Source organism: Pimephales promelas, chromosome 6 (genome assembly GCF_988280905.1).
Source record: "Pimephales promelas chromosome 6, fPimPro1.hap1.1, whole genome shotgun sequence".
Classification (NCBI taxonomy): domain Eukaryota; kingdom Metazoa; phylum Chordata; class Actinopteri; order Cypriniformes; family Leuciscidae; genus Pimephales; species Pimephales promelas.
In genome coordinates this window covers 20426090-20450858 of record NC_142774.1, presented here as the reverse complement: position 1 = coordinate 20450858, position 24769 = coordinate 20426090, and the positions used below count along the sequence as shown (strand labels likewise).

Below are 24769 nucleotides of genomic sequence, written 5' to 3'. Positions count from 1 at the left end.
GTGCGAAATTGGAGAGCATATGATGAAACAGATGATTTTCCTTGTTTTAACTGGAACATTTGATCTTGAACTGACATAGCATTGGAAGACTGAAAGAAAACTTCTAGAAAATGGGCTGAGAAGGCAGAAAAAGTTTGGGTTACTGGACCATGATCCTTCCATAGGGCGTGTGCCCAGCGAAGGGCTCGTCCACTGAGCAGAGAGATGACAAACGCCACTTTGGATTGTTCAGTTGGAAATTTACCTGGATTCATCTCCATATACAGCTCGCACTGTAACATAAATCCATTGCACTTCCCCTCCTCACCTGAGAAAGGCGCTGGCTGGGCCATGGGACTTACAGAGGCAGACGAAGAAACAGGCAGGGTGGAAGCAGCGGGGGGGTGGATGAAACGATCCGTGGAATGGTTGAGGCTGACGGTGGAGTAGCAGCGGAGGTCGTGGCAGTGGATGGTTGAAGCATGTTGGTCTGGTCTTCCGTCACAAAGCCGGAAGACGCAGATGGGTAAGTTAGATGAGTTTATTGAAACTGGTAACGACAGGGATGGCAGGTGAGTAACTGGTAGTTGAGTTAAGCAGATCAGGATGAACAGTCTTGAAAACAGAGTCTCTTATCTTTTGTAGATGAACAGGAATGGAAGGCAGACTGGAGACAGGTGACAGGAGGACGGGATCAGGACCAGAGCGCAGACTGAAGAAGGGCTGGATGAAGACTTCGGGAAGGTAAGTAACAGTAGTGATGTGACCTTTGAAGCGAGGAGTCGGAGCTTGTATCGAGCAAAAAGGGGCGTGCCAGATGAAGCCACGATTCGAGACTTGTGTTGTTAACGTGAAAATCACGTGACTGATGACAAACGAGGCCTCGGTTTGTATGAAAACGTCATCGGTTCGGTCTGAGTGTCGTTTGTTCGAATGTATACTGCGATAGCGCAGTTTCTGGAGATATATACTGGAGACTACGCATGCGCGTGCGATCGGTTGTTTGTGTTTGTAGCTCCGGAGAATTTCTTCACTAATCCTTGATTTTCTTCTTTACCACTCATTTATAAACAAGCATTTTCTATTTTTATATCATGTGAACTTATCCTCGATACTATTCCTTATAAAAAACAATTGGATTGCTTTGATATCGCTACTTATATCCGACCTTCCGAATCCCGGCTACTAGCCTTTAGCCCGCTAGCATTCCACGCGTGCCCTCTCGCCTACTGGTCGTCTCATTTTATACCCGTTTCACTGAATCCTGGTTATTTCCGGCATTTCAGTCCTAAATTAGTAGTGATAGTTGTAGTATCACTACTAATAAGTCCTAAATTAGTGGTGATAGTTGTAGTATCACTACTAATTTACTGTTTATCTGTTATAATGGCGAACATATCAGATGCGTGTCTAACATTACCTCTGAGTGCAGGTGAGGACACGTTTGAGCTCTTCACGGTGAAGCAGGAGCTGGAATACGTCGACAAACAGATCCGTGGTCTGCTGGTGAAGCAAGCCGAGCTGTTGGATCGGCGCTCAACGCTTGAAGCATCACGCGCCGACGCTCACAAATCAGTGGTTAGTAACGTTAACTCTTTGAATCCGACTTCGTCTACTCCGTATGTTACTCTGCCCAGGATCATCTCGGGTTTCATTCACTCCGGCACCGAAACAGCAACATGGACCATGGATCACACAGCGGAAGACACGAGCCAGGACCAGAGCTGCCTCTCTGCCCCTCCCGGTCTTCGAGATCTCCACCCGGAACCGCTTCTCCCCTCTTCGCGAGCCGGAACGCGACGACGCCGTGATCATCGGCACATCCATGGTCCGTCATGTCCGCGCTACTACTTCGAGGAAAGTTAAGGTGCGCACTCACTGCTTTCCTGGTGCTCGTGTTCTTGATGTCGCTGCACAGGTTCCCGAGATCCTGAACGGGGACGAGCGCGTCGGAGCTGTTGTGCTGCACGCGGGAGCGAACGACATCAGGCTGCGGCAGACGGAGGTTCTGAAGAAGGACTACAGGAGCCTGATCGAGCCTTATCACAGCCTTTGCGGTCCAAACTTAACTAATATGCATAGTGTGGAACATTACATAGAAACTGTGTCTATTCCTCGTTTAGTGAAGCCAAATAATAAAACTAGTGCAGGATCTAGCAAAAATCTTATTGTAATCAAACCGGAAAATCTAAATATCAGTGAACAAAAAAAATTTCTAAAGCTAGGTCTTCTAAACATTAGATCGCTCACACCTAAGGCGGTTATTGTAAATTAAATGGTCACAGATAATAACTTCGATGTTCTGTGCCTTACTGAAACCTGGCTTAAACCAAATGAGTATTTCGGTCTAAACGAATCTACTCCGCCAGGATACTGTTATAAACATGAGCCTCGCCTGATCGGTCGTGGCGGCGGTGTTGCAACAATCTATAAAGATATTTTTAATATTACTCAGAAAACAGGTAACAGGTTTAATTCATTTGAAGTACTTGTGCTAAATGTTACGCTCTTAGATGTAAGAAGGAAATCCATATTATCTCTAGCCTTGGCTACTGTATATAGACATCCAGGGCCATATGCTGAATTCCTAAAAGAGTTTGCAGACTTTCTCTCAGATCTATTGTGTGAACGTCGATAAAGCAATAATTTCTGGAGATTTTAACATACACGTAGATAATACAAATGATGCTTTAGGGGCTGCGTTTACAGACTTATTAAACTCCTTTGGGGTCAAACAAAACGTCAGTGGTCCCACTCACCGTCTAAATCATACACTAGATTTAATTATATCATATGGAAACGATCCAACTGATATTGATATTATACCGCAAAGCAATGATGTCACTGATCATTACATGGTGACTTGCATAATACGTACTGCTGAAATATGTCATGTTGCGCCACGTTATAGACCAGGCAGAACAATCCTTCCAACCACTATAGATGTATTCTCAAATAGCTTACCTGATCTATCTAAGCTGCTAAGTGAACCCAAACAAACAGATGAATTAGAGGAAATGACTAGCAGTTTAAGCACCTTTTTTACTAGTACATTAGATATTGTTGCACCAATTAGATTAAAAAAGGATAGAGAGAAAACTAAAGCACCATGGTACAACAGTGCTACGCATGCTATCAAGAGAGAAACTCGCAACTTAGAGTGTAAATGGAAACAAACTAATTTAGAGGTCTTTAGAATCGCGTGGAAAGACAGTATGTCACGTTATAAAAAGACACTAAAAACAGCCAGGGCTGAGCATCTCCGCAAACTAATCGAAAATAACCAAAATAATCCAAGGTTTTTATTTAACACCGTGGCTAGACTAACAAATAAACAGACATCACCAGAGCAAAATATACCGTTACAGTTTAGTAGTAATGATTTTATGAATTACTTCAACGAGAAAATAGAAAGCATCCGAAACACACTTATAAATGTACAATCCTCTATGGTGTCTTATGATTCAGCTTCAATTATGGCCCCTCTAGAACAACTAAACCGCTTTACAACGATAGGACAGGAGGAGCTAAATAAACTTATCATTGCTTCTAAACCAACAACTTGTTTATTAGATCCAATACCCACTAAACCACTGAAAGAACTATTACCTGTAGTGGAAGAGCCTCTCCTCAATATTATTAACTTGTCTTTATCTTTAGGTCATGTTCCAAAAATATTCAAGCTGGCAGTAATAAAACCTCTCATTAAGAAACCGCAATTAGATACAAATAACTTGGCAAAGTACAGACCCATTTCAAATCTTCCATTTATGTCCAAAATACTAGAAAAAGTTGTGTCCGCTCAATTGTGCTCTTTTTTGCAAGAAAATGATATCTATGAAAAATTCCAGTCAGGATTCAGACCGCATCATAGTACAGAAACTGCGCTAGTTAAAATTACAAATGATTTACTTTTAGCTTCTGACCAAGGCCATATCTCAATACTAGTCCTACTTCTTAGCGCTGCGTTCGACACTATAGATCATAAAATACTCTTGGATCGACTACAAAACTACACTGGTGTTCAGGGACAGGCATTGAGCTGGTTTAGATCGTACTTATCGGACCGTTATCATTTTGTCTGTTTAAATGGGAAAAGGTGCTCGAGCACCTGCCCTTTTGCCCCTTGGTGCCCAAAGTGCCCTTTTGTCAAGACAAAATTTCCTCTCCTTTTTTTGTATTTAAAGGCACTTTTGTGGATGCCTGCCCCATCTAACTAGTAGTAAAATGAATGAATAATAATTTAGCCGTAAATAAAATGACCCACAAGATGACCTTTCACCTGATTCCTCACGCTGCACGCGCATTTTATAATTTCGCGCGGCTACGCGCAATCGCGCATTCCCAGAGGATATCTTCAACTCTTGCGGCTGCTGGTAAGTGGTGTTCTATTCTCAGCGAGGTGATTTTGATGTTTGTTTACTTATTATTATTATTTTACTAGAACGACGTGAAGAGAGCATGCAGAGAGATGTTGTTTGTATTGCTGTGTGTAGGCTGTAGAAGTAACGTTAGCTTGCTGTTTGAGGGAGAAAAGTTTCACGGGCGTGGAGGGGTGTTATTTGACTAAAAACTATTGTTTGTACTTTAAACTATTATTATTATTACAGTATTTATTAAAAAAAAATATTTTCACATAAAAATGATTATCACAACTCTGGTAAGTTATCACATAGGCTTACCAGTATCTTATGTTTTGTGTGCAGAAGCCTCTGTGAACATCTGCCCTAGTAACGTTACTATTATATACTATTATTGTATTATTATACTATAGCAGCCTGGGTAGAATCTGTAGCTTTAGCAGGTCAGTGGACTAGTGAGCCAGTTCCAAACACTGTCAGCAATCTTTACATCTTGTCATGGTCACATAAAAATGGTTTAATCAGCCAATACCCTATATCTCTGTTTATTTTAATGTCTACAGTCTCAGATCAACTCCAACAGTATCATCATCATCATCAGCAGCAGCAGTAACAACATCAACAGCAAAGGCAGCAAACTCACTTAATGACTTGAGTAAGAATTTACCAGAACAGGCATCACATTAATGTTAAAAATCTTGTAAAGTATTAATTGCTGTTTCTGTTTGCTTTGTTTTTATTTTCATTGTATAAAATGTAACTCTTGTATTTTTGTAAATCAGTTTTTGCCATGAAAATAGCCACAGATGCTGATATGCCATTAAATAAAACTATACTCTACTGCACGAAACATGGGCCAGGTTGATTTTGTCCTATACAGTTCACTATAACAGCTGTTCTTTATTATTCTGTATAACAGAGAAGAAAAAGCCATCAGGTTGGGACAACTTAAGATGCTTCAGTTTCTAATCCCAGAGTTATATATAGAGCACATCAATAATTTTTTTTTATTTTAAACTTTAAATTTGTCTTTTCTGTTCTGGTTCTTTTTCAAAACTCCATCAATTCATTTGCTGCTGTATCGATGCAGAATCATCTGTATTGATATATTACTGTATTGATATTTTGAGCACAGCCCTATAAAGCCTTATTGTTTCCATGTGCCCCATTTTATACTTTGAGCACCTGCCCCTACAGAGGTCTCTGCACGGCCCTGCTCGAGACTAGATTACTGTAATGCTTTACTAGCCAGTTGTCCTGCATCCTCAATAAACAAGCTACAGTTAGTACAAAATGCAGCTGCTAGAGTTCTTACTAGGTCAAGAAAATATGATCATATAACACCGATTTTATCATCTCTACACTGGTTACCTATTAAGTTCCATATCAATTACAAAATACTGCTACTAACCTATAAAGCCCTAAATGGTTTAGCACCTATGTACTTAACGGACCTTCTTTCGCCCTACAATCCACCGCGTTCCTTAAGATCACTAAATTCAAGGCTTCTGGCCATTCCTAGGATATCAAAGTCCACTAAAGGAGGGAGGGAGTTCTCGCATTTAGCTCCAAAACTCTGGAATAGCCTTCCCGATACGGTCCGAGGCTCCGACTCGCTGACACAGTTTAAAACTAGATTAAAGACGCATCTCTTTAGTCAAGCATTCACATAATGCTTACTTTTTAGTCCTCTGTTATGCCATACGGAACCGTTTGCCACTGAAACGCATTTCCGCGACAGTGGGGCTCGACAGCCTTAGTCAAACGGGTCAGCGCGTATGGTTGGGTTACGGAGAGTTTGTGAGATAGTGGTTTTCTAACACCGACTCCCGTATAATGGAAATCATTATGAACATCAGCTATGCTAATTATTTCCCATCTGCCTTTCTGCTGTTATCTCGGGACACTTGTCCCGAGAAAAATGGCGTTCGTCAGGTCCAGTTTTGTCTCCAGCCTCTCACGGGGATTCGGATGCCCCAACGTCTGCGATGAGAGGACCAATGCCTGTGAGGTGACAACTCAACGCCTGCGATATGTTATGCCGCTGTTTTATGCATAAACAATATTTATATTTATTATTTATATATAAACAATATAAATGTAAGCCAGAGGAGAACTGGCCCCCGACTGAGCCTGGGTTCTCCCAAGGTTTTTTCTCCATCCAATCTGATGGAGTTTTGGTTCCTTGCCACTGTCGCCTTGCTTTTGGCTTGCTTTGGGCTTGCTCAGTTGGGGTTATTTAGTGTTTAGCAATATTATTGATCTGTGTTGTACTACTTTCATGTTATCACTGTGAAGCTGCTTTGATACAATCTGTATTGTGAAAAGCGCTATACAAATAAATGTGACTTGACTTGACTTGATCTCGCGCCACCTTGCGGGTGTTGTCAGGAGTAGTTGAATCAGTTGAAGTAGTGTCAGGGAGTCAGAGTTAGAGAGATGTTTCATCGTCGTTTTTGTGCAATATATGTGTTAGGGCTGTATGTTATTACATTATTAGGTTAGATTAGTTATAGTTTATTGTTAGTATTAATTATAGCTATATTATAGTATTGTTATATTAATTAGAATAAGATTATTTGGATTGCTTTGGATTTGGACTGGACTGGTTTTTGATTTGGATTGCCCTTTTAGAATTGTTTGCTTTTTGTGACCTAATCCTTTTTTCTTGTAATGGAGCCAGCAAGAAAGAGCTTATTATTATTTTACTGTCTTGATATAGCTAATAATCCTCACTACATGGCTGTGTAATATTTAATGTCTAAGCCTGAACACACTTGAAAAAATTCTGTTCCTCAATAAAAATAATTTCTAATCCTTCCTTCGGTCCTCTACATCCCCAGTCCCATAAGCACAACACTGCAGAAAAATAGTAACAGTTCAATACACAAAATCACCAGAAACAATTCTTAACCTTTACCACACCACACTTTTCTGTTGCACTTTACTTTATTACACTCCCTCCACCATACGCACTGCACTCAAAAGTGTAACTTTTATTGTTCATACTGTCACTATCCAAATCATTTATGAATAATTAATTAACTCTGTGTGTGTGTGTGTGTGTGTGTGTGTGTGTGTGTGTGAGAGAGAGAGAGAGAGAGATAGAGAGAGAGAGAGAGAGAGAGAGAGAGAGAGAGATATGTCTCTGTAGAAGTAAATTCAGACAGAATATACATATTTTATTTTATTCCCAGGCAATGGACAAATGTCTGCTCAGGTATTTGTATTATTGCAAATGAAAGGTTACAGACATTATCAGTGAGAAGAAAAAATAAAATAAAACAGAACAGGGGGGGTATACGGACATCATAAGTCTGCTCAGGTCATCGCTTCAGAATTAAATAATTTGTCTGCTATTTCTTTGCACAGTAGCTAGGTGTCACTAGTGAGCAATACTGAATGAAGCTTCGAGTAATGAACTTTTGGGTGAAGCAATGGGCTGCGAGGTCTCAGTGGTTCAAGAAGCCTCATTTTGCCATCACTAAGTAACAGGTCAGTAGTTCTCAGGTAGCAGGAGTCTGTTTGTCTTGTGTATAGACGAGACCAGACAATGGGTGAGTGAACTGAAGTGTCTTAAATAGTGAGGGTGAGGATTGCAGGCAGGTGGTGGTGACAGGTGATGATGATTAGAATTCCGGTGAAGCAGATCGTGTGGGCGGAGTGAAGGTGCCTGGCGCTGAAGCTGGTGTTGGTGTATCAGTGACAGGTAAATTAGTTTCACTAAATTAGTTTCACTAAAGTGCCGGCTGCAAATAAACGTGCTACCTTGTTTTATTTTAAAGTTTTAATCCAGTTCTTCCTTATACTCAATTCAGTCGGGAATCCATGAAAACTTATGTAGGGTTGGAGTTGTTGGTTAGATTTACAAATTGGAACAGAGCAGTGACATATTTAGCCTTCGTCTCAGCCATTGTTGAACTGCGTCGGAAGTGGACATGCACAAAGTTGACAAATCCTGCCCAGAAACCCGGAAGCGTGATAATCCCCTATTTCCGCCTACCCAAATCTAAAGTCTCCCCATACCCATATGCAATGCTATAAATGCAAAATTCCAGTGTCATTTTACAGATAACCCTTTGTCATTTCATAAAACAGTGTTGAAAGTGTTAAATATTTTAGTGTATGTTGTCTGTGTTATAATAAACAAAAAAGACGCTTTTTGAATTTTAGGTTATAAATTCATTTTTGAAAGTGTATGTATAAGGCCCTGTGTGCTCTAGCGCCATGCAGACAGTTTAGGTTGATTCCAGCATATGTCAGTAAACACTGGAAAAAAGAATTATGTCTCTATCATATTGAAAGGAAGAGTTATTCCAAAGCACCCGAAGGGTGGTAAAATACCTTTTTTTGTCATTCAAGTCTCCAAGTTCCCCACCTGTCAAAAGTGCAAAATTAAGACATTGCAAAGCATATTACCATCAAGGACTTGTAATCATGTTTCAAAGAAAGCAATGAGACCCATTAGTAGATTTTACCTTTTATTTGCAAATAAATCAAACATCTTTTGCATAACAATAATTTGCAATAAAAATGTGCAAAGGAATATAAAGTGCAATATTAAAAAAAATAAAATAAAAACTGAATAAAAGGACTTTTGAAAAATAAAGTGCAAACATTTGCCTGATAATCTAAAAACGAAACTAACGAAATAACAAAAAAACAAAAAAAAAAAACAAAAAAACAACCATGCACAGTGCAACATTGTCGGTGGGGGTTGGGTGCCCAGGTGTGTTTGGGGACAAAGAATGGCGCTGCCTCTCTGCATGACTAGGCAGAATCCATCCAACTTACACTGTAACACAAAATAATAAACTTGTAAATATCTGAATACTCGCGTCCGTTTATTGTTTATTCGTTAAACACGGACCACTAACGCAGCCATTTGCGCATTGGAGAACGCACATTGCTATTGCACGCACTACCATAATACAAATAATAACTTCACAAAACATTTTTTGTAAGTCTATAAACACTATCACAGAACATTTCAGTTTGTATTTGATAAGCTTAGAAGTATTTACTTACTTATCCACGTCAGGATCCACTCCATCCTTAAATGAAAGCTGCTTCGCGCACCGAGTCAAAGGTTGCGTCGCTTTCAGGATCTGTGTCAGAGAAATGGTCTAACGTTATCTCTTCTAAAACAGCCTCCACGCCGACAAAAACCTTCTTCTGTGGCTGTTTTTCCTTTCCTGAAGCCATTTCAGCAGCTAAAAAATATCTGTGCGCGCTCGGGTGTTTCGTGAGACTGTGTGATTTGCGCACGTCCCCTCTCCATGGTCAGGCTAAAATAACAAAGCACCCGATTGGTCTAATTTACCTTGTGACACATTTCCGGAAAGCGGTGGGTCTTTCACATAGACAGTAAAAGAAATGGACAGAGCCATCTCATTGGAACTCCATTGAGACGATTGAACCCCGTTTTTGGCGATTTTTTTAGCACTTCCGTCCCTGACGCGCAGACTCAAACAGAGTTTGACGACGTAGATGTGACGAGAGCAAACCGTCTGTCTTCTAGTGCAGTGGCATGAGAAATCTGAATCATTCCCTTCTGAAACATGCAGAGGCGGAGAGTGTGAGTAGGAGCTGTCCATGAGCGAGGACCAGGAGACACTTTTGCTAGGTATTCTGATTAATTATTTTGTCATTTTGCCTCCACATTTCCCCGATTGCGCGTGAGCTTCTCCTCCTGTACATACGGTAATCTCTCTCCTGTGGACAGAGAGTCACGTGGGTATGACGGTATAATACGGATCCAAATAATTAGTAATTCCCACAGAAGTATCTAGTAACACTTTCATCTGTGAGCTATTACTTACTAATTATTTGGATCCGTATTATAAAGTGAAGGTTATTGGAAGTAACTAGTAATTACTCAAGTGTTACAAAATGATCTAGTCATGATTTGTGCAAACGTTTGAGATTTTTGGTTAACTTTAGTATACTTTTAGAAAATGTCTTTAGTAACACTTGAGTAATTACTAGTTAGTTCCAATGATCTTTACTTTATAATACGAATCCAAATAATTAGTAATTCCCACAGAAGTATCTAGTAACACTTTCATCTGTGAGCTATTACTTACTAATTCGTTAATAAGAATTTATTTTAGTTAATAGTAGTTACTAGATTGTTAATAAACTTTTTCAGTAGTTCTCTGGGAAGTATTAAAAAAATAGTAGTTATTGATTACTTAATAGTGAACTACCACTTTCGTCTGTGCGCTATTACTTACTAGTTCGTTAATCAGAGTTTCTTGTTAGTTAATAATAGTTACTAGATTGTTAATATTGTGTTACTCATTAGTTCTTGTGTAGTTATTCATTAACGAAGGAACTGTATTCTAAAGTGTTACCCATTTTATTTATAAAACTCATAGACCATTCTGTAATATTTCTTTTGTTAAAGAGGTCAGCAAAAAAGTAAACAATAAAGCATTTCCTATTGTTTTAGAGAGGGTCATGCTATTCATGTGAGGTGACAAATGATTAAGATGTTAGTGATGTAGGTGAAAATTAGACATAGACATATCAGGCCTATATATTTGTAAAATTAATCACGATATCATTTGTTCTGCTTATTTCAGTAATACAATTTGTGGTTGTCTTTCCACTCTGTGTTTTTCACAGGACTTTAATCACTAAAGACAAAGTGTTCTCTAAATGTCCAATACAAGACACTAGATACACAACATTCAAGTTCATGCTGAGCATAATATACAATGTTTGAGCGAAATCAGGAAATATCATGATATTGTTATTCTCCCAATACAGCTTGCCTTTAGCTCTCGCCGCCCATAGCACAAAGTCCCTGTCGGCTGATCGTAGGAATCTCTCCAGAACCGGCCGAGGTCTATCTGTTGCGTTGAGGCCCTGACCGGGAGATCTGTGTGCACGTTCAATTTCAAGTTGTCTGTCCGTTGAGTCAACCAGTTGCGTGATAAGACCATCCAGAAAGCTCACCATGCCTTCTTTCCCTTCAGGGATCCCGACGATACGAATATTATTGCGTCTGTTCCGGTTCTCCATGTCTTCCAATTTGTCCCATAAGTGTTCCAGATCGGCTTTGGTAGCAGGTGGATTCGCCTGTGATTCTTTCTCGGCCCCCTCCAAAAACTTGACCTGTTTTTCAACCTCATACAGTCTTGTAATCAAGGAGGATAGTTTGGCTTCCATTGACACGGTAGTTTTACGTATCTCCGCAATTCCCTCCATATCACCCGAGATTTTTGTCAGGATTGTGTAGATATTCGCGATGTCCTGACTTCCCTCGGTAGCGTTGTGTACGTTGTCATGATCCGCAATCAGGCCATCTTGGTCCTCCTAAGTGTCATGTGCGAACGCAGGTGCCTTTTGATATTCCCACAGGCCGCGGATTTCGTATTTTTAGTCATCGTCTGCTTCCAATAATACTTAAATGACCGATCAATTGATGTTTTCACCAAATCAAAATAATGCACAGGATAAATGTAGCAAACTGAAGCGGAGCTCGCTGCAAAGCTGACTCCTCTCGCATCGTGTCACGTGACGTCTCCACGTTCGCCCCCATAATGTTGTATTATCTGGCCAATAGGAAGGATGTAAATTATGACAGCAGTGGACCTAGGACAGAACCCTCGGGGACACCATGTAAGAGGGGTGAATTTGGGGATCTGAAATTCCCAATTAGGGATGTCCCGATACCACTTTTTCACTTCCGATACCGATGCCACAGTTTTGGCTTTTGCCGATACCGATATTAATCCGATATTTTTATTTTATTTTTAAACTAATAAAAAATATAGCAATTTTCTCAATTAGCCCCTTAAAATATACCTCCAGTATATAGTTCACAACCCACCCTTTATTCAAACACTATATATATATATATATATATATAAAAGAAAATGCAGGTACTTCAGTACTTAAAGCTAGCTAGCTACCAACAGGTTTAAAGTTAAAACAATTTAAACAGCAGTATTCTACATTTTAAATACCAGTACAGTTTTTACCAAAAATGGCTGGATCGGAGCCGATACCGATCCTGAGTATCGGATCGGGACATCCCTATTCCCAATTGAAACAAACTGTTATCTATCAGTGAGATATGATTTGAACCAGGACAGTGGAACACCAGAGATACCAAGCAAGGACTCCAAACGAGAAAGTAAGTGGTTGTGACAAACAGTGTCAAAGGCAGCTGTAAGATCGAGGAGAATGAGAATACTGACATGGCCCGCGTCAGCGGCCATCAGGAGGTCGTTGACTACCTTAACCAGGGCAGTCTCAGTACTGTGCATGGCCCTGAAACCAGACTGAAACTTTTCCCAAAAGCCATGACAATTAAGGTACTCTTGGAGCTGTTTGGCAACTGTACGTTCAAGGAGCTTAGCAATGAACGGAAGGTTTGAGATGGGTCGATAGTCCTTAAAATCCTCTGCAGCTACCCCGGGCTTTTTCAAAATGGGAGTGATAGCTGCTGTTTTGAGAGACAGAGGAACAGAGCCCAGAGCAAGGGAAGAGTTTGTTATTTGAACCAAGAGGGGACAGAGGACAGATAGGCAGTCCTTAACGAGTGGGGTGGGCATAGGGTCAAGGAAGCAAGTGGTAGCCCTAGACTTACTGACAAGGTCAAACACATCCTGTGCATCAACAGGTAAAAAAGCAGAAAAGGATCTGTTGAGTGTTGCACATAGGGTGAGGGCTGCATCATCTAGAGTGGTCTGGTTTGTCTGATGCTGATTATAGATCAAGCTAATTTTGCTCTGAAAGAATTCAAGGAATTCACAACAGAGTTTAGTGGATGAGGTAAGTGGAAAGGTTTTATTAGGTTTGGTTAACTTATTAAAAGTGGAGAAAAGGGCTCTCGGATTGTTAAAACCTCTGTCAATGATGGTGGAGTAATACATGGTCTTAGCCTGGTTAAAAGATTCTTTGTAAGTGGAGACATGATCACTGTATGCCAGGGCATGGACGGTTAGGCCAGTCTTCCGACTAAGTCGCTCTAGCTGACGTCCAGCTGCTTTCATTTTACAAAGCTCTGGTGTAAACCAAGGAGCAGAGTGAGTGAAGGAGACTAGGCATGTCTTCAGGGGTGCAAACAGATTAAAAGAATCAGCAAGATGTGTGTTGTACAGCAGGACTAAGTCATCCGTACAAACATCCAATGGCTCCATGATGGATTTCAAATTTAGAGTGTCTAACAGAGCAGCTGTATTAATGTTCTTAGTGTTCCTATATGTGATGGAGCGAGAGTCACGTTGGCGATGGAGAGGCTCAGGAACAGCAAGATTGAACATAATGGCTCTATGATCAGACACAGAAAGATCTTTAGGTCACACCTTAGTCGGCATGATGCCAGCGGTGCAGACAAGGTCTAATATATGGCTTTTTGAGTGGGTAGGGAATTCAACATGCTGAGTGAGGTCAAAACAGTCTAACAGATTGAGAAACTGTACAGCAAAACGTCTCGGTTACGGATGTAACCCTCGTTCCCTGAGTAGGGAACGGAGACGTTACGTCAGAAGTGATGGAGAATGGGGGTTTCGCATAGAAAGCCAATCCTCTTCGAGTATTTAAAAACGAGCCAATGACATGAAAATGCCTTGGGGCTGCGGAATTTGCATAGCGTATCTCCGCCCCACGCAGTGGGTATAAAAGGAGGAAGTGAAGGCAACCGCAGTATGTCTTCGCTGAGGAGCCAAGGCTGAACTCCGGCGTCTACCCAGCGATACAGCAGAAGTGGCAGGGAGACGTAACGTCTCCGTTCCCTACTCAGGGAACGAGAGTTACATCCGTAACCGAGACGTTCCCTTTCGTAGTCACTTCGAGTTACGTCAGAAGTGACGGAGAATGGGGGTCAGTGCCATCACGCCATCTTCAAGCTGTCTTCCAGTGCCCTGCGAAAGTCTGGACCCCTGAACCTCTTTTTTTTTAACCAGGGATCCCACTTTGACACATGAATACCAAGGTACACTGGGAAACATATCCCGGGAGGGACATGCTACCAGATGCCTAAAGAAGGAGGACTTACAAATACGCATATGGCCGCATAGGAACGCATATGGAGATCACTGGAGCACCAAACGCAGGTGGCTACTAGAATTTAACTCCAGGGGTGGCAGATGGCTTGCCAAGGGAAGACACATGCTCAGAGAGGCTTACAGTGGATAATACACATGAGACCGTTACCATAGGGAACCGTGCACATGGAGGCACCTAGCCGGCATCCAGAGCAACAGCAGTGGTGCCCGCATCGTCGGTGCTGGAGGACTCAAGGCTTCAACGGAAGACACTGAGGAATATCGCACTTATCCAGTCCGAGGAGTGGAATGGCGAGCAAGCGAAGACACCTAAGCGGGTCCAGTACTGGCGGAAGCGAGTACGTGAGAGGACACCGGCTCAATTCGCAGATTATAGAATCTCGCAAAGGTGTTGGGTGTCGCCCAGCCTGCAGCTCTGCAAATGTCTGTTAGCGAGGCGCCATGCGCTAGAGGCCAAGAGGAAGCCACGCTCCGAGTGGAGTGGGCCGTCACACCAAGGGGGCACGGTCGGCCTTGCTGCTGGTAAGACAAAGCAATGGCGTCCACTATCCAGTGAGACAGCCGTTGCTTTGAGAGAGCCCTTCCCTTCTGGCTCCCCCCATGACAGACAAAGAGCTGGTCTGAGGTCCTGAAACACCGCGTTCTGTCAACGTAGGTGCGGAGAGCACGTACCGGACAGAGCAGTGCCAAGGCTGGGTCTGCCTCCTCCAGGGGCAGCGCTTGCAGGTTCACCACCTGGTCCCGGAAGGGAGGGGTGGGAACCTTGGGCACGTATCCAGGCCGGGGTCTCAGGATCACGTGAGAGTAAGCCGGCCCGAACTCCAGGCACGCTTCGTCAACGGAGAATGCGTGCAGGTCCCCCACCCTCTTGATGGAGGCCAGTGCAACCAGGAGTGCCATCTTCATGGACAGAAACTTTAACTCTACCGATTGCAAAGGCTCAAAGGGAGGCCTCTGCAGAGCACTTAGAACTACTGAGAGGTCCCAAGAGGGTACGAAGGGAGGACGAGGCGGATGTAGTCTCCTCGCTCGCCTCAGGAACCTGATGACCAGATCGTGCTTCCCTTAGGACTTACCTTCTATTGCTTCATGAGAGGCGGCAATGGCCGCGACGTAAACCTTAACGGTGGAGGGCGACAGCCTGCGCTCCAACCCTTCTTGCAGGAAGGAAAGCACGACACTGATTGAACATCTCCGGGGGTCTTCTCCGCGAGAAGAGCACCAGCTGACGAAGAGGTTCCACTTCAACGCGTAAAGGTGTCTCGTGGACGACGCTCTAGTGGAAGTGATGGTTGCCGCCACCGTAGGTGGCAGCGAACTCAAACCTGCCTCGTCCCGTCCAGGAGCCACACGTGCAGCCTCCAGAGATCGGGACGAGGGTGCCACAGAGTGCCCCGTCTCTGAGTGAGTAGATCTTGTCTCAGAGGAATAGGCCAAGGAGGTGCTGTCGCGAGGATCATGAGTTCGGAGAACCACGTCTTGGTGGGCCAATAGGGGGCTACCAGCAAGACCTGCTCCTCGTCCTCCTTGATCTTGCACAACACCCGTGCAAGAAGGCTCACTGGGGGAAACGCATACTTGCGTGGGCCCCGCGGCCAGCTCTGCACCAGTGCATCTGTGCCGAGCGTACCCTTGGTCAGGGAATAAAACTGGGCGCAGTGGGATGAGTCCCGGGAGGCGAACAGATCTATCTGTGCCTCCCCGAACTGGTCCCAAATCAGCTGGACCGTCTGGGGATGGAGTCGCCATTCGCCGGAGATAGGGCGGACCCCTGACAGCTCGTCGGCTGCCAGGTTCCGGTCTCCTGGAATGTACACTGCACGAAGGGACCTCAGGTGCTTCTGACTCAATAGCAAGAGGTGGCGGGCGAGCTGCGACAACCGGCGTGAGCGTAGATCCCCCTGGTGGTTGATGTACGCTACTGCAGTGGTGTTGTCTGAACGGACAAGTACATGTTGACTCCTGAGCAGCGCTCGAAAGCGGTGCAGGGCCAGGCCTACTGCCAGCAGCTTGAGGCAATTGATGTGCATGAGGCGCTGGGGTCCTGTCCGGGAACCCGCGGCTGCATGCCCATTGCACATGGCACCCCAACCCGTGGTAGATGCATCCGTGGAGACAACGAGATGCCTGGAAACTCGCTGAAGAGGGACACCGGCCCGTAAAAAGCTGAGGTTCGACCACGGGAAGAAGGTTCGGCGGCACGCTGGAGTCACTGGAACTCGGAGCGAGCCGCGATGCCATGCCCACCTCGGGACTCGATCGCGAAGCCACAGCTGAAGCGGTCTCATATGAAGCAAACCGAGCGGCGTTGCCGCGGCTGCGGATGCCATATGCCCCAGGAGCCTTTGAAACAGTTTCAGTGGAACCGCACTCTTGTCCTCGAACTGTCGAAGACAAGTCAGCAGTGAGTGCGCGCGCTCGTTCGTGAGCTGCGCGGACATGGCGACCGAGTCTATCTCCATGCCGAGAAAAGAGATCATCTGCACGGGGCAAAGTTTGCTCTTTTCCCGGTTGACCCGAAGGCCTAGACGGGCTAGGTGAACAAGGGCTGCCTCGACGATCTTTGTGAAGACGCGAGGGGACAGAGCTAACCCGAATGGGAGAACCGTGTACTGATATGCCTGGCCCTCGAAAGCAAACCGAAGAAACGGTCTGTGTTGAGGCAAGATGGAGACATGAAAGTACGATCGACTTCAGGTCGATCGCTGCAAACCAATCCTGAAACCGAACGCATTCGAAAATGTGTTTGGCTGTGAGCATTCTGAATGGCTCATCTCGGCTGGAGGGACCGTCTCGATTGCACCCTTCGCCAGCAGGGTCGCAATCTCCGCTCTCATGACCGGGGCATTGCCACCGACCGTCGTGGAGCGAACTCCCCTGAAATGGGGAGGAGATCGTGCGAACTGAATCGCGTAGCCGAATCTGATCGTTCTAATGATCCAGCGGGACAGGCCGGGAAGCTCTTGCCAAGCTTCCAGGAACTGTACCAGCGGGGTCATACGAACCACAGACGTCCCCCCGGAGGGGCAGTGAGGCGGGTCGAGTGGCATGTGTAACCAAGGTTACCAAGGAGTAACAGAAAAAAAAATATTATTATTAACATAATAGTATAATGATTGCAGAATTATTGAAGACTATTTAATAGAAGTAACATCATAAAAGAGGGGAAAATTATTAATTTCATACAAACGTATGTTTTCTGTTGGGTGTTATTGTGACCAATGGTAATGAGTTTTGAATGTGAGATGACTATGTGAGCCAATGTTAGCGTAGAGTGTGGCGCAGCGGAAAAATTGATTTCCGGGTTTTTCGCACGAGGTATGCGTGAAGTGAGAGGCAGCTCTCTCTCTCTCGTGCATGGATAGCATATGAGCGCGGTGTCACGACGCTCCGGGAAACAGAGAAATAAAATAATCGTCTAGATGAATTCTGACGATGGATTGATGTGAGTAAAATGACACGATTTATTTCCTAGTAAGTTTTGAGTGATGTTGGTATTGTTATGAGAGTGAAACGGACATTCAGTTTGTTAATATAAAAGTGTATGGTGATATACATGTATTTGATTAGCATCAGAGTATTTCTAAAGTGTTTATGGAGTGTATTTTTGATTTAAAAAAGGGTAAAGAGAATGATTTAAACGGGATATGCTGTACTTGCACCACTCTGGAATTTTCTGTCAGTTTAATGATCTCCTTGGTAAGTCAAATTGCTTTGTAATTGTTGCAAATCAGACTGTTATAGTTGTATAAGAGAAAAAGCAAGATAAATGAAGTCTGTGAGTGATTCATATGTATATAAAATGTGTTCAATTCTCTATTTGGTTAATAACAGTTAACGGTGCTTGAACAGGACAGAAAAGTGGTTAATTATTAATCAGTGCATTATGTTAAGAAATAGTCACAAACCTTGTCGGTGAAAAGTATTCTTTATTTGAAAATTTCATTTACAATTGTTCAAGGCCTGTGTGAAATAGATAATTCATTTACTGTCATGGGTTAAAAATGTTTATTGTATATTGTTACAATGAAGATATTAATGATATCTCTGTGACCTTGTCTGTACAAAGTCAGGTTTTTTTTTGTTGTTGTCTTGTTCTGTCCTTTTGTGGGTTCGATTGGCGCCCTCTGTCTGATGAGATGCTGTGCTGGTGCCTGTGATTCTGGAATTGTCCCAGCCGTCCAGTGGTTCTGTGGAGGGTTTGGATCGGTGAGCCTCCCTTGAGTCGATTCTTAAAGTTTCCAGTTGAGAAAGACAAGTCTTTGCAATGATTGAGTGTATGTTGAAAATACACAGTGTGTGTTCAAACGAGTGTTCACTGTTGTTGTTTTTGCATCTTTCTCAGTAGCAAACTTATTTCTTCTGAAACACTGGTCCATAGGTTAGACATCATAAGTATTTATTACTCTGCCATTTATTAGCCAGAGTGTAAGTGCTACATGAAAGTTGGCGAGCCAGCCAGGAGATTGATTGCCTAGCAACAACAGTGACTTCTCAGCACGTCAAAAAAAAAAAAAGAACAAAAACAGAATTTTTATTGAGAGACAAGATATCCAGGTGTCAACAGTATGGATATAGTAGAAAGAGAAAACGTGGATGTTTCCAATGCTGTTATAGTTGGTGGCATAACCCTGAGTGATTCTGACCAAAACCTAGAATCATGGCTAGTACGCTATGGCAGTATTAGTCGTACTCTACTCATTGATGACCCCACATCTGAATTTCATAGGCAGGCTATAATAGAGTTTGCACATAGCTCTGCAATGGCAACCCTGAAGCCTCTGTTGCCTTTGAGTATTGTTAGCCCTTCAGATGCAGATGTCGTATTCACCGTGCGTTCCCTAAGCAGTGTATACACCCCTGCAGTTAAAGATAAGTCTACTAAGGGTTATTTGGCAGGATTGAAAGCTATTGCTAATGCTACTGGCAAATCTTTTGAAGAAGTGCTTCAAGAAGAGTTGGTAAAAATGAGATCAGTTGGTCATACCACTGAGCAGTTGCCCAGCAGTCATGTAGCAGACTCACAAACTCGGGGACTCAGCACTGCTAGTTCTTTAAATGGCCGTGGGTCACCTGCCATATCACAGAGAATGGGAGAAAGTGGAGATGGAGCTTTCTCACCGACCGTATCTCCAATACCGAGTGTTGAATGCCAGAAAAATCAAAACCTGACCAAGGAAAATGAGAAAAATGCTGTACCTAATGCTGGTGGAGTTACTAGTCCTTCAACTACAAGGATGTCACACCCAGTTTTGACTATGGATATGATAGATCCTCCTGGTGTGCAGAGAGTCGTGGTTGAGCATGTGGTGCGGACGAGTGACATGACAGCCCAGCATGCTTCATTTCGTCTTAGATCTTTCTCAGGGAAAATTCCACGTCCACCCAATGAGCCGGATTTTGAAGCATGGCGAGCAAGTGTGAAATTCCTGCTGGACGATCCATCCGTTTCAGACTTGTCCCGCACTAGAAGAATCCTAGACAGTTTGCTTCCACCTGCAGCTGACGTAATCAAACATGTTAGCCCACAATCATCCCCCTTCGCATATTTAGAGTTGCTTGAGTCAGTGTATGGATCAGTGGAGGATGGGGAAGAGCTGCTGGCAAAGTTCATGACGATGTTGCAGAATCAGGGAGAAAAGCCTTCCAACTACCTGCATCGATTACAAGTGATACTAAGTGCAACGGTGAGAAGAGGTGGCATTGCAGAGGAGCAGCGTGACCGTAGTTTGCTGAAGCAGTTCTGTCGCGGGTGCTGGGATCAAGACTTAATTGCAAACCTTCAGCTGGACCGGAGAACGACTAACCCTCCTACTTTCGCTGAACTCGTAGTGTCTGTTAGGACAGAGGAGGACAGGAGGACTTCAAAGGAAGAAAGGATGAGGAGTCACTTTGGGATGACTAAACAAGGTCCAGCCCCTTCCAGATCACGAGCTGCAGCTCATCAGTTGTCCGCTTACTCGCATGAGGTAGCCAGCGAAGCAACCCCTGAAACAGACAACGTGAAGAAGCAGATATCCGATATTCATGCTTACATTGCCTCCATGCGGCCATTGACTCACCAACAGTGCCAGCCCTCTTCTTTCAAAGGGATGGATGTGACTTCGCTGAAACAAGAACTGACCGAACTACGAGCTCATGTGCAAGCTATGGAATCTGCAGTCTCTCTGAAAGCCCAAAATAGAAGCTCAGAGGCTGAAGAAATTGCTGAACTTACAAGACAGGTTGCAGAGTTGAGAGCTCAACTAACTGTATCAGATTCACAGAGACATCAGCCAGGAAGAACATCTGGGTTCAGAATTCCTTCCACGACTTCTCAGCCCAAGCCAACTAGGCAAGAAGAAAGTGACTCAGTCAGGAGTGGCAGAGTAACCTCAACCAGACCCCGTCCAAGCTACTGTTTTCGTTGCGGAGAAGACGGTCATATCAGTGTAAACTGTGAAAATGATCCAGATCCTGCCAAAGTAGAAAGCAAGCGACAGCAGCTGAGGGAGAAACAGGCTCAATGGGACTTGAAAAACCGAGTTGCGTCCCCGAGGTTAAACTCCAATCAGTCTCTGTAGCAGGGCGTACAGAAACTGAGGCAGGACCCACATGCCCTAACAAACCTAGGAAAGTAAATAACAAGTGTCATGAAGAATTCATTCAGAGAAAGTTACCCAGAGGATTGGTTGGAATGAAATGTACTGCGCAGTTGGTTATTGAAGGAACTCCAGTGAATTGTTTAATAGATACAGGTTCCCAAGTAACCACCATCCCGCTATCCTTCTACCAAGATCATCTGTCGAAGCACCCTATGGAATCACTTGAGTCTTTATTGGTAGAGGGAGCAAATGGGCAGTCAGTCCCCTACTTGGGCTTTGTGGAACTCACTCTGACATTTCCTTCAGAATTCCTGGGAGTTAAATCGGAAGTTACCACATTAGCACTAGTGGTCCCTGACTTGATGAACGTGCCCTAGGTTCTTGTGGGAACAAACTCCCTTGATGCTTTATATGCAAACCATGCTCAAGAGGGCTCAGGAAAACTCAATCCCGCTTTTCATGGATATCGAGCAGTCCTCAAGATTTTGGATGTTAGACATAAACAAAGGAGCACTGAAGCTCTGGGATGTGTTATGTTAAAGGGGACTACTTCAACGGTTGTGTCAGCAGGGAGTGTGGCTGTTCTTGATGGAGTTGTTAATCTAAGTCGCTGTTCTCCTGAGAGATTGACAACATTGGGGCAGCCAGAGATTTCTTCTATGCCAGGTGGATTATTAGTGGCTAGTGGACTGTACACCTTGCCCGCTAAACGCTCCTTTACTTTACCGTGGTGGTGAGAAATGACACTCAGAATGATATAGCTGTTCCACCAAAAGCCGTGATCGCTGAAATGTACACTGTTCAGCAAGTGATGGAGACGCAACCAAGACCTGATGCTTCCCATATTCCATTGAACTCTGGCAATTTACCAATAAAAATTGATTTTGGCGATTCCCCTCTGAGGTGATTCCCCTCTGAATGCTGAGGTGTTTGCCTTACATGACATGGATTATGGTCATACGGATAAAGTGAGACGTCATATCAAACTTAGTGATGAAACTCCTTTTAAGCATCGATCTAGGCCCATTCACCCGCAGGATGTCGATGCTGTTCGCAAACACCTGCAAGATTTGTTGGCTGCTGGAATTATTAGAGAATCTGAGTCTCCCTTTGCCTCCCCGATTGTGGTCGTGAAGAAAAAGGATAATTCAGTACGCCTTTGTATTGACTTCAGAAAGCTCAACTCTCAGACTAAAAAGGACGCCTATGCGCTTTCCAACTTGGAGGAGGTGTTTTCCGTGTTAACCGGCTCTAAGTGGTTCTCTGTTCTGGATTTGAAGTCAGGGTACTACCAAATCGAGATGGAGGAAGCGGATAAACACAAGACAGCCTTCGTGTGCCCGCAAGGATTCTGGGAGTTTAATAGAATGCCGCAAGGGATCACAAACGCTCCCAGTACCTTTCAACGACTCATGGAGCGCTGTATGGGTGATCTAAATCGAAAAGAGGTGCTAGTTTTCATAGATGATGTCATCGTTTTTTCAGAAACCCTTGAAGAGCACGAACATCGACTGGTGCAAGTTCTTACCCGTCTGAAGGAATATGGCTTGAAACTCTCGCCTGAAAAATGTAAATTTTTTCAGACTTCAGTGCGATATTTAGGACATATTATTTCTCAGCATGGTGTAGAAACAGACCCAGTGAAAATTGAGGCCATCAAAACCTGGCCCAGGCCACAAACTCTCAAGGAACTAAAATCATTCTTGGGATTTGCCGGGTATTATAGGAGGTTTGTTCAGGACTTTTCTAAAATAGTCAAGCCACTCAACAACCTCACGGCTGGATACCCCCCAATTCGCAAAGGAAGAAAATGTAAAGACCCAAATCGTCATTACTATGATCCAAAGGAAAAGCTCGGAGACAGGTGGGATGCTTCTTGTCAGCAGGCGTTTGAGGCAATTGTGGAGAAATTAACAACTGCTCCAGTTTTGGGATATGCTGACCCTAGATTGCCATATGTATTACACACTGACGCCAGCACCATAGGATTAGGTGCCGCCTTATATCAAGAACAGGAAGGCCATTTGAGGGTCCTTGCATATGCTAGTCGAGGACTAACTAAGAGTGAAGCCAGATATCCTGCTCATAAACTTGAGTTTCTGGCCCTCAAGTGGGCGGTTACCTCAAAGTTCAGCGACTATTTGTACGGGGCTGAGTTTACTGTTGTAACCGACAGTAACCCCTTAACTTATATCCTGACTTCGGCCAAATTGGACTCTACCAGTTATAGATGGTTGTCTGGATTATCAGCATATAACTTCAAAGTCCACTACAGAGCAGGAGCCCAGAACCAGGATGCCGATTGGTTGTCCAGGCGTCCCAATGGTCAGCTGTTGAATGATTTGGAGTCTCAAAAAGAACAAGAGAGGATTAGACAATTCACTCTGAATCATCTAGCAGAAATCGACAAAGATCTGTCCCTGATCCTGCCAGAAACAATCAAGGCGGTGTGTGAGAAACATCAGGTTTGCCATGCACAGGATGAGCATCACCCTGTCTTGATGACATTAGTGGAGTCCTTGACAATGAATGCTGGTCCGCTACCTAAAGAATTCCAAAAAGAATATGAAAATGGCTTACCTGTCATTCCTCACCTCTCCGAGGAAGATTTAGCAGCCCGGCAACGAGCGGATCCAGAGTTAAACATGGTCCTTGAGTACCTAGAGTCTGGTGAAAAACCCCTTGGTAGGAAGTCTCAGTCACCTACTATGGCGAGTGGAATAAGCTCGAAGTCAAGAATGGAGTCTTGTATCGGAAGAGAATGGATCAAGGTAGAGTGTTGAGCCAATTAGTGTTACCCAAGGATCTACGAGAGATGGTACTCACCAGTTTACATGATGACATGGGTCATTTAGGGCTGGAGAGAACTATTGATCTTCTTCGATACAGGTTCTTTTGGCCTAAAATGGCTGATGCTGTGGCGAGAAAAATCAAAACCTGTGAGCGTTGTATTTGGAGGAAATCCCCACCACAAAAAGCAGCCCCCTTGGTGAACATACAGACCAGCAGACCCTTGGAGCTGGTCTGTATGGATTTTTTGTCGGTGGAGCCAGACAGTAGCAACACCAAGGATATATTGGTCATTACAGACCATTTCACAAAGTATGCCATCGCGATACCCATGAAAGACCAGAAGGCTCGGACCGTGGCCAGATGTCTCTGGGATCATTTCTTACTGCACTATGGTTTTCCTGAAAAATTGCATAGTGATCAGGGCCCAGATTTCGAGTCCCGAACCATTCAAGAGCTGTGCAAAGTTGCAGGTATCCGTAAAGTGAGGACGACCCCCTATCACCCAAGAGGGAACCCAGTGGAGCGGTTCAATAGGACCTTGCTGCAAATGTTGGGGACCCTAGAGAATGACAAGAAGGCCCACTGGAAGGAATTTGTTAAACCACTTGTGCATGCATATAACTGCACAAAGAATGATGTTACGGGGTACTCACCTTATGAAATGATGTTCGGACGCCAGCCTCGTTTGCCTGTGGATCTTGCTTTTGGACTTCCAGTCAATAACTCCTAGCAGTCTCACTCACAGTATGTAAAATCTCTGAAGAGTCGGTTAGAGGAGAGTTACCAGCTCGCAGCTCGCAACGCTATGAAGGTAGCAGAGAGAAACAAAAGGAGATTTGATAGGGCTGTAGTTGCCTCTGTTCTGGACATAGGTGATCGAGTCCTAGTAAGGAATGTCCGTCTGAGAGGAAAACACAAGATAGCGGACAAATGGGAACCAGACATCTATGTTGTGTTGAAGAAAAGTAATGGTATCCCTGTGTATACAGTTCGCCCAGAAGGAAAGGAAATTCCAGTACGTACTTTGCAC

At 43.9% G+C, this 24769-nt stretch overlaps 2 protein-coding genes across 3 annotated transcripts in view; both read right to left on the bottom strand.

Annotated features, from left to right (window-relative positions):
- The window catches only part of LOC120473606 (calsequestrin-2), a 160719-nt gene that overhangs the window by 46330 nt on the left and 89620 nt on the right, over positions 1-24769 (bottom strand). The window lies entirely within an intron of this gene.
- LOC148978540 (uncharacterized) lies at positions 8868-13837 on the bottom strand. Its single transcript, XM_089132250.1, has 2 exons — positions 9369-13837; positions 8868-9135 (listed from the first exon to the last, which is right to left on the bottom strand). Exon 1 carries the CDS (start codon positions 13616-13618, stop codon positions 12410-12412), a length of 1209 nt encoding a protein of 402 aa, XP_088988376.1. The 5' UTR covers positions 13619-13837; the 3' UTR covers positions 8868-9135; positions 9369-12409.

Excerpts from the sequence above, each read along its gene's own strand:
- LOC148978540 (XM_089132250.1), bottom strand. The coding sequence starts at position 13,618 with ATGTTCAATCTTGCTGTTCCTGAGCCTCTCCATCGCCAACGTGACTCT.